Below are 15,646 nucleotides of genomic sequence, written 5' to 3' on the forward strand. Positions count from 1 at the left end.
AATGGAGAAAAAAAAACATTGTATTGTTTGGACTTAAGTAGCCTATAATGACGCTGACAGTATGCTAACAATATGGAGACGATGTGTATGTGTGTATGTTGTACAGTTTGTATATACAGTAGCATGGGAATCCATGTATGTTCATGCATCCATCCATGTGAACGTGCACATGTATGATTGTGTGTGTTTGTGTAACCATAAATGCATGTACTGAACAGTATGTATGTAAAAATTACACGTTTGTGTGTGTGTGTGTACGTGCGTGCATGCGTGTGAGTGTATGTACAGTACTGTGCAAAAGTCTTAGGCACATGTAAAAGAAAAAAAGTAAAGCGAAGATGCTTTCAAAAATAATTAAATGAAAAGTTTCTAAATATCAAAAAATGTACTGTAAAGAGCAGTCTACTGAGACACTAATGCAGAAATAAATGAACAAATATCTAAGACACAATTTATATAAAAACTCTTGGGTGCCTAAGACTTTTGCACAGTACTGTATATGTGCATGGTAGAATAGCAAAGGATGTGGCTTTAACAAAAACAGTCAACACAGTCAGAGAAAAAGAGAAGCACACAAAGTCCATATAAACCAGAAAGCCAAGAAACAACGAAAAACCCACCACCTTTAACTATAGAATAGTCTGTCAGAGGTTGGATTAAGCCACAGCTTATAGAAATGCGGATTGAGAGGAATAAACCAACAGCTACGGATGGGGGGAGCTACAAATCCAATGACATAATGTGAAAGAATATGTACGGAAAATCATCTTTCCATGAAATATAGCTGAGACATAATTCACTGACTGATTGACTGGCTAGCAGTGTTGATCCCTGTTACATAACACATACTCATTTCAGATAATGATTGAAGGAACGTGTGCGTGTGTGGGTGTGTGCATGTGTGTGTGTATGAGACACGTGTGAGAAGGGATGTGATGCGTAGTGTGCTCCAGGGGGCAGCACTGTTTTCATCAGCCATGTTCACCTGAGGCCACCTGCTGTGCTGCGTTACCTACACCTCAGTGTTACTCAAAAGTGACTTTTCCTCAGCAGGGAAATGTGGGGCTTAAAATATTTGTAACATGAGACGCAAAGGACTCTTATCTCTTTTGAAACAGCTCATTAGACAAATCGACTCAATGACAAAGCTAAAAGAAACCACAGAAAACTTGATTTGGGGGGAAACTGAGATAAATAATCAGTAAGGCCTTAGTAACGTTTTGAATGTGTAGTGGAAATCAGTCTTCTCAAACATTAAATGCGAAATATGGGATATTCTAAACAGATATTTTTTTCTGCTCTATTGATCCCCAAAGGAGAAATTAATCTTTTCGCTTAGAAATCAGAACACACACTCAGTTACAGAACAGCACTCTGGATGCTGGCAGGGATTCAGCATCTTGCTCAAGGACACTTCAGCAGGGTGGATGCTTGCCATGGGGGCTTGAACCATCCCGTTTCCCCATTTGACACCAATCATCAGTTTAAATGTTACTGTTGGGTCGTAGGAACAAGAAAATCTGTCCCAAAATTATTCTGGAGAAACAGCTGATTGTCTTATATACTGTAGGCTAAAGGTTAATATAGTCTAAAAATACAGTACATTTGTTAACAAGCTTCCACAGTTAAAAGAAGCAATTTGGGTCAATAGAAAACCTGAAAATGAAAGACCCTGGAGAGGAAGAACCGTGAATTCCACTACAGTATAATGTGTGCTAACTGTAGCCCACCCTGTCACACTACTGGAAGGAAATTGTGGTCATTTTGTGAAAGTGTACATGTGTGTGTGTCTAACATGTGTTTCTAGTATTGTTGACCTATCACACTTATTTTTGCACCAAACGCATTTTGAAATATGTATTTGGCTTCGGTTCAAAAAGAATACTCAAATTGCAGTACTTTCTATAATAGATCAAGTTGCTATACAATAGGTTCAATTTCAATTGAAATTGAAATTCAGAGACAGCAGCATCTCAGGAAGGGAACAGATAATGTTTCCAATATCTATATCAAATTAATAGCATCCTCAACAATAATTTGTGTCACTTCTAACAAAAATCGAACACATTTCACAAAGACAAGTAGCCAGTTCTATATTTAGCTAAAGTTCGCCAAATTTGGCAATGAAAAGGTATGGAGGCCTATGTATGTGTGTGTGTGTGTGTGTTGTGTGTGTCAGTCTGTGTTTATTCCTCACCTAAGGAACTGGGTCTGGGGCTAATGTTAACAGATTTAGGTTACTTGTGGAATTGTTATAATCTGACTAAAGAAAAACCTGAATAAAAACCTTTTTCTGTTGCATATTTTGATTCTTTTAAGTTATTATTGCCTGCAGGAAGCACAGCGGAATCTTTCAATTGATTCATTACATTTGAGCTGGAAATAAACCGAAAGATAGAACTTGAATTTTAACATAAGAATATTACCTCAATTGGAATTCTGCGCCCTGGGGAGCGACAAGTACCAGATCTCAAGGGCAAGACTCATAATTCACCCAAATGTCATCAAAATTGGACGAGCAGTTTCTGAGATATTGATGGTCACTGGACTAACCCCAAACCTACACCAGAGAAGCCACCTCTATACTAGGTCAACAGCATCAGTGTGGCAGGGCTGATGCTCACTTATCAATTGTGCTGATTTAAACTCTGAGTATGTGTGTGTTCGTGAGAGGGAGAGAGAGAGAGAGAGAGAGAATTTGAGTGTTTTGGGTTGGGAAAAAAAGGACTTGTGACATGGATGTGGCTGTATTAATCCTGCTTACTGGGCTTAGAGACACAATGTGGAAGGCCCTCAGACAGAGAGGTGGAGAGAGAGAGAGAGAGAAAGAGAGAGAGAGAGAGAGAAAGAAAGAGACAGACAGAAAGAGACAGGGAAGGAGAGAGAGAGAGAATGAGAGCGAGAGAGAAAAAGAGCACTGTCATTTCCACTGAGATCACAGCTATCTTAAATCATGGCATTGCTGGTACATGGTACATTGCACTAAAACTCCTTTTAGAAAGCTATTGGGTAGCGTGTCTGTGGCTATCCAGTTTAACTTGGCTGAGACAATTTACCTAGATTATTCCTGTCACAGACAACGCCTTGTGTAACATCTTCTGACGTGATACAGGGGATGCTCTGACGTCACGGCTCTGGGGGGGATTATTAAAGTCAAGTACAGATGAAAACCCAATAAAATCCAAGCTACCACTCAGTAGCCTGGTGGGAGCCAAACAAAACTCACTAGGCCTTTTTTCCAATTAATTTTACTCAATTTCATCTAAAATTACTGATTTCTATGATTATTTTCCAAACTTGCTACCACCTAAAAAGGCTTGCCTGTTGGTCTACAGTTAAAAAAATACATATATATGAATATATATATATATATATATATATATATATATATATATATATATATATATATATAATTATTATTTTAAGATCTGCAATTCTAAACAATCTGAGGGTGTGATCACGCCTACAGTTTGTTTTTTGTTTGTTTACTTGGTTGCATTTTTGTATTTGGCTCATCTAGGATCACACTGCCCTGTTACCAACAAACCAACCAGGGCTTTAAAAAAACAAAGTAGCCGGTTTATTGGTTTGGTAACCTGTCATCCCATGAGGTTAGAGATTTTGGCGAAGACGGGGGAGTCAAAACCAATAGTCCCTGTAACTTAACTTAACTTAACTTAACTAGCTTAGTATGATGGACTTTTGCCATAATTCACCTTCTTGGGTGTTCACACCAGTTAAGAACACATGAAGAAATAGCTGAATGTGAGCATCAGTCAAACCTGTTTGCCCTTGGTTCATCTTGTTATGCTAAGCTGTCCAAGCATGAGGAGCTGCTGGCTATCAGCTCCTCAGCAACCCATAAAACCGGAGTCATTTTCTGTAGTTGGTTTGATTAGTTGTAGTTGGCATTGTTCTCACCAAACCAGACGAACTGAACTAAAGGAGTAAACACTCCTTCAAATATTTCAAATAAACCGCTCAAAACATGCTTGGTGTGAACGCGCCCTGAGTTTATCTTGGTTCTATTACGCCCCAAGGTGGCCCAGATGTGGTGTCCAGACTTTTGAGTAACATCTCCGAGTGTTATACTAGATCTTGACTCTTCCTACCTGCAGATGGTTGTTCCTGCAGGAAGTGTCCGCCATGTCCCACTGGCTGCAGGACTTCTTGGGGATCCTGTGGCTGATGCGGCCGCTGAACCTACCACCCACCTCGTCGTACGGGTTCTCAGGCAGGTTCTCAGGCAGGTTGCTGGAGCTCTGGCTTCGGGTGATTGTGGGGAGCACCCTGTGGGTCGATGGTGCCGTTTGGCCCACGGAGGCCGCGGGCGACCCAGGGACCATGAGGTGGCCCGAGGGGGAGGAGAAGGGGTTGGGGGCGTAGGTGGATCCAGAGAGGGGCAGGGTGGGGAAGCGGCCTCCACCCATACTTGCGTTGTGGTCCAGCCCTCGGAAGGCACTGTTGGAGTTGAGGTTTTCCATGGAGCGGCAGAAGGGTTTGTTCACTGTGGGAGAGGAAACATTTTGAATTCTGGAGTATGCAATCCTCAATCTACACAGATAATTTATTAATTTGTTTTTCTCTGCATATTCCAGACACACATCAATACAGAAAAACAGGTTAGCGTTTTTACTGTGTTGTACAAGGCAGACTCAAACAGCCACTGCACAGAAAAAAACAAAACAAGACAGGGTTTTTTTTAGCCTCTCACTCTCTGTCTCTTTCTTGCTGTCAGTCTCACCCACTCGCACTCACACTTTACCTTGGTGTTGTTGACTATAGGTAGGAGCTGATGGGGTGGGAGTGAGCGACACCCTCGGCAGTATCCTGAGGTTGGAGTTCAGCGAGGCAGACATGACCAGGCGCTGTGGTGAGGGCATGGGTGCAATAGGCACCTCCGTCACGTATGTGGCAGGTACATACAGTGGCTTGGTTTTACTGGCTGCGCCGATCCTCCTCACCTGTGAAAGAACGATTCCTGGTGCTTTTGCTATTTGTTCCACTTAAATCCACTTAGTTCAACCAACACAGGAGAATCAAAAGATGAGAAATGTTTTTGTTTTTTTTACCTGCCACCAGTCAGTGTTGGTCTTCTTCAGGAGAATAAAGCGCTCTCCTTCCCGTATGCAGACCTGGCGTCCGTCGGCGCCTCGGTAGTTGTAGTCATACTGGGCCTCAAGGACCACTGTACCGCTGGGGACCCCGCAAACTGTGGTCCCCCTGCTGGCCACCACTGGTGCTGCAGCAGACTGCTGGTGCCCCACAGAGCGCCGCCAACTACCAGACAGCATGGCTCTCCACGCAGTCCTGTTCAGCAACCTTTCCTGGGAGCGTCTGGATGGTCGATGGTGGTGATACTGGTCTCGTTGGCACGGGGCACATGTGAATGGAGCCAGGCCAGTGCCATGCTCTGAAACACATACAGAGAAAAATGAACAGGTGTTTAATAGAGAGAGAGACAGAGAGAGAGAGAGAGAGAAATGGTTAGATTGATCACATATAACAGAGGTCAAGAGGACATGGTAATATTTAGATTACTGAGGCTGAGAGAGAAGGCGGGTGTCAGAGAACACTGACAGAGAGGCACTGTGTGCAGGTTCAGAGGAAGAGAACATGAATCCTTTTAGGTCTAAAAATGGAAATCTAGGTTAATCCTGGGAAAATCTCCTACCTGTATGATGACAGAGAGAAAATGGATCGCAATTGTTCTCTGCCTCTCCTTCATTCAGGAATTATGTATTTGCAAATAATGAACAAAATGCCTGCAAATAATGATTTGTCGCAGTGCTGAGTTCTGGATGGAGGGAGATCTCTTGTGTGGACTGATTTGTCAAATTTAAAAAAATCAAATCTCTTACTATTGAAACAAAGTTCCTGACTAATCAAAAGGCTACCTCAAAAGGTACTACAGCCATACCCTGTTTGTCAAAAGCAATAAAACCGCTGTGTCATAATTATATAATTACTGTCAAACAAAGCTGAAAGTGTGTTCTGGGGCAACAAATGAGGCCAGCCACTTAGCTTTGGACATCATTAATCTGTTTTGTTTTCTTGCCCCTTCCTTGTATAAGCTGTTATTTCACTTCAGAACTCCTTTCTGTCCCAAAACCCAAAAATGAAGCTCAGTTTGTGCCAGGTTCTACGAGGGACAAACAAGATGCTTTGCACAATATGACATTACAATGAGAATAAAAGAAAACTTTTGTCTAATTTGATGGATGTAACTGACCGCTATTGCCAATATTTACAAATGAAGAACCTCTTTTTCCACTTCCAATTTTGGTATAATTGAGAGACATGCATATGTGTTTGGATGAAGATGAAATGTCACAGCATTCTTCTATTGTCCTTTCATTCTGGTAGAACTAAGAGACCTGTGTATGTGAATAACTCATGCGTTTGGAGGATGTAAGGAGCGTAATATACCCAAAATAGCATCTGTCTCCGTCTCTCCACCTGAGCCAGCATCCCCAAGCTAAACCCCTGCTCTACCCAGCCAAGACCCGCTTATATAAGAGAACATCTAACTTTCTGCCAGACACATAGCAATACAGCCTCGCTGCGCACACATACATGCACCCGCCCGCCCCCACACACACACACACACACACACACACACAAACACACACACACAGAAGCATCCCTAGGCACATAGCAACAGAGCTTCAGTCATAGCTATGCCCGACCCGTCCCAGTCTCGGTGACGAGAAGAGAGACAGTCAGCGACAGAGATCCCTGAGAGAATTAATAGAGAAATGCATGTTATTGCTGGATGTAGTGGCTGAATAACAATTAACCCTGGTTGGCCTGGGATTGAGAAGGGTGGGGGGTGGGGACAGAGAGAGGGACGAGATGGATTAGATAGACAGACAGACAGACAGACAGACAGGAAAAGAGAAAGAAGAAAAGTTTGAATGCCCAGGATATATCAACCTGTGGAAGGAGAGTAGGAAATCAGGACTCGAAAAATAAGAAAGATGGAGGACTGAATGGAGTTAGATGGAGCTGTGAGCTGTATGAAGGCAGTTGGAGGGGGGGCTCAGGGTTAGCTAGCTGAACCTTGATAATCCCACTGTTATTAAAGCGCAGGAATGAATCTGTGACCACCACGCCGAGAGAGTATTACAGTAAAACCCCTCTGTACCAGCATATGGACGGACGCACGGCTGCCTGGCTCACACAGGCAGGCAGTTTACTGCAAGACACACAGGGATATTTCATCAAAATATATTCTAATGAATCAGGATACATGCAACTGCACACCAGGTATTGCCTAGATACAGTAGAGTAGACAGACATCTGGTCAGGGTCCGTCACTCACGTTGCACAAGGGTGGATGTCTGCACAACTGGCTTCATTTGTATCAGATGACTATAACAACTTTTTACACTTACAACTTTTGATCCACCCACAAGTCAATTTTACATTTGTGTGTTTAAAAACATTCACATAAATCCCACTGGGCTTTCAGTCAAGGATTTCAAAAATGCTGTTCTTCCTCATTTCACATATACAAATCACTTAGGACATAAGCATTTGCGTCTATTCCAGCCAAAAGGTGAAGAGGTCAAATATATGTCATAGCTGCTACTGTTCAAATGTGCCTCTGCATCTGTGATAGACCACTGACATTTGCCCATTATTCACTATACTGTATATGACACTGTGTCTATGCAGCAATTCTTCATGCTTTTCTGTGCTAGACATGGCATATGGTAATTTCTTTTAGACATGTGGCCACTAAACACATTACATGCTGACATTCTTTGTTGTAGGAGATACGAGATCAAACAATAAAAGCTATTGATGAGCTGAAGGAGTATTGTTCTAGTGATTCTAGCGCTAAACAACACTGCTAGGTATTGAAATACTACTCAAGAGGGACAGAGGTGACAGAAGGCAAGCGAGCAAACAGGAAACCACATATGCACATCAAAGCTCAACCACAGTTTGGGTCATATCCTTTCCATCTTGCCATTTGTTTTTTGCAGTACTGCACAGTTAAGCATAAGTGGCCTTTTCTGATGTACTACATGTCTTTGTTAGTCTATTGGCGTTCATAGCCAATACAGTTTGTGTTGCTGTAAGCAGCAGCACTTAAAATAAGTGATGTTGAGTTGCCCTGGTGCCTCAACTGACCACGGTGCAGAGCTGTGACTACCAATTAATACCAAGCTGAGTCTTAGAGTACAGAGTAGTAGTTGTATTTAGCTCTACAATCCTGCTCTATGGCCTGTGAAATGTGTTACCGTGGACATTTAGATGTGTTACCATTTAGATGTTAAGTAGGGTAGTGTTACATTTGTTGCCAACACATCGCAAGTCTAGAAAAAGGGCAACATGATGCCCATTCATACAACCTGTCCAAACTCACCTGTCCCCCTTTTCCTGTGTCTCTTCACTGCCCATAAGAATAGCCCATTCAAAAATTGCATAACTTAACAATTCAATGCAATTCACTCATGAGTGCAAAGTACACATTTCTTGCTCAGGCACAGGAGCCTTTATCATGGCATGTATAAATCAGGCAATCTAATTAGAGTGGGATTAAATGAGTCCCTAGCTGTATTATTCAGAGTTTAGGCACTATGAAGATCAGCTCAGACTTCCTCATCATATGCCTCTCAAGATTTCAGTTATCTGTGTCTGGTTCACACCAGTAATCTTATTTTGCAATTTTAACTTAACTTCCCAGTCTGCTTTTATTGCTCAAACTCAAGTTGCCAAACTAGACCAAATACAGATTCAATCAAACTGATAAAACAAAGCGATTATTTTGCTACAAATAATTCAGTGGCACACTAGCTGTGAAGACGGAATGAAAATGAAAGTGCATATAGATTCATTCTGAACGATAAAATTATGATGCAGAAAGGGGGGGGGGAAAGAGGCCAGGCCATGTTTCTATTTGCAGGTCAGATGGCATTGGAAAGGGCACTGGCGTCACACACCCAAACATACAGAGAGGACCATATGGTGTCAGAGACAGAGACACAGGCACCCTGTCAGGGCTGAGAGGCAATGCCAGTGTGTGCCAGGGGCTGAGGGCACAACAACACAAAGGGGGGGAGAGGGGACATACGGAGGGAGTGCAAAACAGAGGCAAGGGATATGAAGGAAAATGGAAAAAACAACAGACCATGCTTTCAAGAGAGAGAGAGGGAGAGAGACTGAGAATGAGTGTTACGTGTGTGTTTCGTGTGTCTGCCTGTGCGGTTTGGGTGCTTTCAGTCAAACTCAGACTGTCTGCATGCAAGTCTGACTGAGCTGGAGAAATAGCGAGTATACATTTTGTGCACGCATGCGAGAAAGAAGAGAGAGAGAGAAAAATAAAGAGAAAGAGGGAAAGCGACTCACCATGGTCCTGAAGTGAGTGAGTCTCTGTGTCAGCTCTCAGAAGTCACACAAGGTCACTCTGCAGTCGGCCCTATGCATGCAACCCAGCTGATGAACCTTTTAAAAAAAATCAAGATGAGGAAAACCATTAGGAGGCATTTAAACAATCACCCTCTGACCCGGATGAAAGGGTCATTGCTCTCTGGGCAGAGTCTGGCTGCTGTGGTAGAAGATTAGGCAACTACAGGAGAGAGGTTATGGAGTAGGTGGGGCAGAGCAGAGCAAAAATGGACGTAAGCTAGCAGCTCACCCCCGCTGAAAACGACAATCTCAATCACACACACATACACACACACTTAATCCTATGCAGCTGAATGATCCTGGCTCTACTCACTGAACCCCTATTGACCCTACCTTCCTTCCCCTCCCCCAGTCAGAGAGACAGACAGAGAGAGACAGAGGCAGAGAGGGAGAGAGAGAGAGAGAGAGAGAGAGAGAGAGAGAGAGAGAAAGAGACAGAGAGAGAGTGACAGAGACAGAGGCAGAGACAGAGAGACAGAGAGTGAGAGCAACTATCACCCTAGTTCATTGATTGAGCCATTGATCTATACACAGAGCTGCCTGGTCCACAGTGCCGTCGGACAGTGGAGATCCAACACACAGTTAGGATAGACTGGATATAAGCGTCAGAGCAAAGGAAACATTATGTTCATCTATACCCAGGCTTAGTCTTTGTGTCTAATTATTGGAAAATGCAGAAGGGATATACCTGGGTTTTGATATAAAAAGCCCTTCATACCAGACGTCAATAGAAAACGTGTGAGGCTATACAACAACTAGGCTATAAGATGTGAATGGATAGAATGCCCTTTTCATTCAAATCAACATTCCTGAATGGCCCTTAGATGATATACTTAAAGTTGGAGTAGGTAACTTCTATGGATTAACATTTATTTAGAAACAGCATGAAATAAAACGCAGCATTTGGTGGCAAAAGACAAGCAGGATGTCAGAATCTCAGAAACGGCAGTAGTCCCATTCCTCTGCTATTCTCATTTCAAAGTGAAATGTGTGGAACCCCATCTGACCAGTGAGGCAGAAGGCGTGAATCCATCCTGTCAATCACTCCTCCTGTCACTCACTAGGAGTAGTGGGAGGCGTGTCATTCTTGTGTTGGTTTCAATATCCGGAGATTTAATCTCTTTCCTCTCAAACTTATCTACATTGGTAGTCTGTGACAGTGTCTGTGTCTGCCTTCTGGCTGGATTTTCTTATTTCTGAATGTCTGGGATGTTTCTGGGTGTCAAACTTTTGGCAGTGGGTGTGTCCGCCTTCAACCGAAATCACGGCTGAATCGTTTTATATCTAAAAGCCACGCAGAGTTCTAGTCAGAACTAGTGTGTGTCGTGAGCTGGTAGCTAGCTACCGTTGTTAGCGTAGCTTTTTTGTAGTAGAAAAGCTGAAGAGAAAGCTCTTCAACCCCATCCTCTCCTTCAATATTCACCAATGGGTGAACACCAACCCCAGATTCACTCTTGTTTTGGAATGAGCCTTGTCTGCTTGGCGTTTCGCCTTGCTGTACCTTTTTTTGTACTTTTTTACTGTATTTTACCATTCTGGAAACCGCGTTCAGGGGGCATGCGCTTCATGTCTTATTGAGCTAGGGAGGTGGGGTCAGCTTAGAAAGTTGTGTTTACAAGCCACAACCTGCAAAATCCTACTCCTACGCCTTGAAGATAACTTACCAAGATACATGAGGAAACACCCTTTCTAGCCATTGCAACTCTATGGCTCAAACACAGAGTAGCATGGAGGAGGACAGTGGATGAGCATGAGAAGCCCTTTTATTCACCACTTGGTGCATTATAGATGTCAGGAATTCACCTGGGTATGGTTGGGTTGGGGATGAGACAAACAGATAATATTTACAACGCATTTACAAAGCTGACTGACCTCACATGGAACCAAGAAAAAGGACAACACCACATACAAAAAGAAGAGAATGAGGAGAAGTTGTGATGTTCCCATTTAGCCACAAACTAGATATAGCCTATAGCCTATAGTGGTACTACAACGGTATAACTACTCAAAATGGCCCTACTTCAGGTGTAAATGATGCCTGAGCCCTAAGACAAGCTACTGAATTACTCATTTACGTCCCAGAGAGTTTGTTTAAGAAGCCTGGGTCTATCAAACTCCAGCACACAGCAGGATGGGAGTGGAATGAAGGGTGTTGGTGGGATGTTTGGTGTCATATCATATCATATTCATTCCATATGTTTGAAGATGAAAGAGGGCGGCTTTAATAATCATGGCTACATGGTCTTCAAAGAGAGATGAGACATGGGGAACAGGAGTATAGAGTGAATGAGGAACTTCAAAGGTTTTTCTCACACCCGCATACACACAGCAAACACACACATACACTTCATCGACTGTACTGTATTTACATATGACTGCCTTATAACCAAAGGCTTCAGAGGAAAATGAGAAAGGGGAGCAAGTTGCTCCATATGATACATACTGTCCAATGACTGTAGTCACCATTGACCATGTCCAGAAAAACACACAAAAATAAATAAAAAGAACCAACCTAACCCTAACCCATTCCACTATCAACATGACACTTGAGGTGAACTGGAATGAAAAGGTCAGCCTAACAACGTCACATATGTGAGTTCTTCACAGTAACACGCGTCATGCTGCCTGTATGTGCATGACGGCCAATGTTTCTCATGAAAACAAGCTTATGGTTTGTCTGCTCAACTGGTTGTGTGACTCATAACTTTTGGTCAAGTAAAGAGTTATATTCTAAGGTGACTTATGGCATCATCTGTTCACACCATAGGTTAGGGGTAACTGGTGCTAACACAACGGTATGTCTTGGAGTAAGCAGGGATGTGCCTTGAGATTTTGCTCATCTCAAAACAAAACAAAAAATATGCATAAGTTTCCCGAAACTACAACTGAATCCAATGAAATGATCACACAATGCAATCTTAAGCTTTGATTATTCCAGACTTTTAACAATTAGTGTCAAGCTCAGTGTGCGCCTGCACCGAAAAGGTTGATAACCACTGCTTTAAGAAAACAGTATTTCTTGATATTAAAATTAATTTCAAAACATTTAGCCTCAACTCAGTCTTCTACTCCGCTCTCTGCCCAATGACCAGTTCTACTGAAGACAGCCAAGTGATGGAGCGTTCACTTTGTCCATGGATATTCAGTCATAACTACTAGCGCTGATGTCTCTCTCTCCACATGAGACACATGCCTCAAGCCAAAACAGCCTTTCATCCTCCCAAAGCCATGCATTATTGATGACCAGACGAGAGAGAGACACTGAAACACACACTGTGTTTCCCTGTGTGACGGTTGGTTGCCTGTGTGAATGTGTGTGTGAGTGCGTGTGTGTGTAAGCACGCATGTATATATGTGTCTAAACAGGTGGGCTGGAGTCTTTCCTCATTGGAAAGTGTGAAAATGATTAGCTATGTAAATTTTCAGTGAGCCAATAAAATAGCTGAATGATGGAAGTAAAGCAGCCATTGGCTCATCGTTGCTACCAACATCATGACAACAACTTTTGCGACCAATAACCATCTCCAGTGTCTCCTATTTTTTTCTTTCCCATTATACATAACATTTCATATGTGTGATATGCTATCATTTCAAGCCTTTGTGACGCAATAGTCCTGTTAACAGTGAATATTGTAGCCTATATCGACACATAGTGAACTTCTACAGAAAACTAGAGCGAGTTAATGTGTATAATTTTCTTGTATAAAGTTGGCATTTCCCCCATTTTAATATAAACAACACCAGACAGATCAGTGTTTGTGCTTTCCTTGCCAGTTAGGCAAAGTAGTGCAGAATAGCTCAAGAGGCAATTTAAACTCTTTTTGGAAGAATTATTCCATGCATCCCATTGTTAAGCAGCCTATGCATTTGGGAAAAAAATGCAACTATGTAATGATTAGCTTTATTTCATGAGATACACTGCAAAATATGTTCAAGTCAAGTATTGAGTCTTAAAATCTTATTTTTCAGCCAATGGGATGAAATAATTTTACTTTCCAATACAAACCAACTTGTTTCAACAGTTTTCTTGAATCAAGTAACATTACACTAACAGGATGATACATTTTTTTCACAAATTCAAATTATTATTATTATTATTATTTTATAATAGAATAGTCTAAGAATTCAGACAAGTGTGTACTTATTGTCACTGTGCCATAGCAATATGTTTCATAATTCTTCTTCATCCTATCTTGTATAATCTTATCCAACAATCCTATTATGCTCATGGAGGATGATTTAGACCAAAATGTGATACATGCTGTGATTAGCCTTATGACTTAATTGCCCCAAACATTTACTATTGTTGCAAATATATTAGTCACCAAATACAACTGATGCCTGAATGAGAATGAAACAATCCCCTCATGTTTCACCTTATTCTTACACTAGTCTCCAACCAAAGCACCATTACATTTTTGAAAATGTCATGTAAAAGTCAAGAATTATGTTTTAAATTTATAAAAGAAAAAAAAATTCCCACTGACTGGCTGGTGGGTTGTTGCTGTGCCTGTGGGAATGTGCGGTACATTGATGTTTCTAATGAAGAGCGCTGAGCTCCATTGATCCACCGGGGATGAGAGTGAGCTGTCAAAAGCTATCAGGCAAGTCAAAGACCCACTTTCAGCCCTGTGCAGCTGAAGTGAGCACGATACTGCTGGGGCAGAGGGAAGTGCAGCAAAACCTCCCAAGGCAAACACTACAGAGGAGGCACACAAGCAGGCAGAGCTTTGATGCCTTCTGAGGGTTAAAGGGGTTTACTTGTGCATTAAAGGAACATTACACAAATAACAATAATTATTATTTGTCAGATATTAAAGGGGTGTTTCACCCATAATACATCCTACTCTATTTTGTTCAAATATTTGGCATAACTGATTCCCCAAGAAATATATTTCCTATATGTTCCTTTCTTTTTTCTTTAGGGTTAGTGTTTGTGATGCTTTGTTTGGATTTCAAATGCTGTTATGCTGGATGAAACAGCGTGCTAAATTTATCCAGTGGTTTTTGCAAGGGTGTCTTAAGCCCAATGGTCGTAGAGTTTTTCTCAACCCATTGAGGAATATGTAATCCTTGAATTGAAGCTAAAGCCCCTGCATGTAGAATATTTACCTTAATCATTCTCAAATTAATTTTGATTACATGGTATAATGACTATAGAAAAATGAGACCGTCGCTGTGAAAATTGGTTTATTCTAGTATGTATTGCTCTCTATGTGTCTATTCTATTTGTCCGCGGGTACGATTCCCAAATTGTGCAGGGCTGACTTACAAAGGACGGGTCTCAACCAAAACAGCAAAAGGACTGCCTCACTTACACAAATTAGTTCAGATGCTGTTCAGTCCCACAGCGTGCAGCTAGCTTTGCAGCATCAATTGTTGCTGTAGTTGAAGTTACTACAGTCCTGGAATAATCAGGATAACCACATCATTCACCAGTGTATTGTCAAGAAAAAGAGATAAACTCTACTATATTGCTATGCTCTGGTAGGTTAGTAGCATGTTTGCCAAAATGTTTCATTAGCATTGCCCAAACCTGATATATTCCACAGCTATTATGCAAAATCGGCTCTGCTATCTTAGTCTAGTTGTAACTAAAATATACACCTGCAAAAATATGTCAGCATAGATTAGCCACTGCAGTTATAAACACACACTGTGATACGAATACTGACTGAGCAAGCATCACTTACTATGAGGTGAGAGACTGCCGTTTTGTTAGCATTGGGCAAAAGAAATAAATTCAAACCTGTAGCTCAATCTAGTTGTTACTGAAATATTTGTCAGCAAGTTGTTGTTGCGACAGCTGACGTAAAACACTACCACTAAGGGACTCAAGGGGTCGCCAAAGTCATCAAGGTTCAAATCCTGCTGGTAGTAGCTTTAAAACAGGAAAATCACCAAAACAGGAGTTATGAGGTTTTTACATGGCAACAGCGAGAGTAGGAAAAGGGTTTTGTTAAAACAGATTTTGAATAGAGCAGATGTGAACATAGGCACAATGACCATGGTTGTAACAATGAAAGTTACTTTTACATAGGCAACAACTTGGGAGTATTGTATACATAATTACTAGACTTGGATTGTATGGATGGAGTGCCCCCTTTTTTAATCAAGCACCACAAGTCATGTTGTGTCATGCCAATGTCATGTGACCAGGCATGATGAGCAGGCTGGACACCAACTGCCTCTGTTTGCATTCATATTATTTACCTACCAATTAATA

General features: G+C 41.8%; 1 protein-coding gene across 4 annotated transcripts in view; it reads right to left on the bottom strand.

The window, feature by feature from the left end:
- arhgap9 (Rho GTPase activating protein 9) overlaps positions 1–15,646 on the bottom strand; it is a 41,104-nt gene that overhangs the window by 23,166 nt on the left and 2,292 nt on the right. For all 4 annotated transcript variants that reach the window (XM_071544538.1, XM_071544540.1, XM_071544539.1 and 1 more), the window contains exons 2-5: positions 9,361–9,456; positions 5,073–5,413; positions 4,766–4,964; positions 4,113–4,507 (exon numbers count right to left, since the gene is read on the bottom strand). In XM_071544538.1, coding sequence (XP_071400639.1) covers positions 4,113–4,507; positions 4,766–4,964; positions 5,073–5,294 — 816 coding nt within the window. In that variant the 5' untranslated portion in view covers positions 5,295–5,413; positions 9,361–9,456. The remainder of the gene's footprint in view (positions 1–4,112; positions 4,508–4,765; positions 4,965–5,072; positions 5,414–9,360; positions 9,457–15,646) is intronic.

Source organism: Centroberyx affinis, unplaced genomic scaffold (assembly GCF_046629955.1).
Source record: "Centroberyx affinis isolate AG114_WGS23_722 - 3 ecotype Tasmania unplaced genomic scaffold, CSIRO-AGI_Caff_v1 ptg004599l_1, whole genome shotgun sequence".
NCBI lineage: Eukaryota > Metazoa > Chordata > Actinopteri > Beryciformes > Berycidae > Centroberyx > Centroberyx affinis.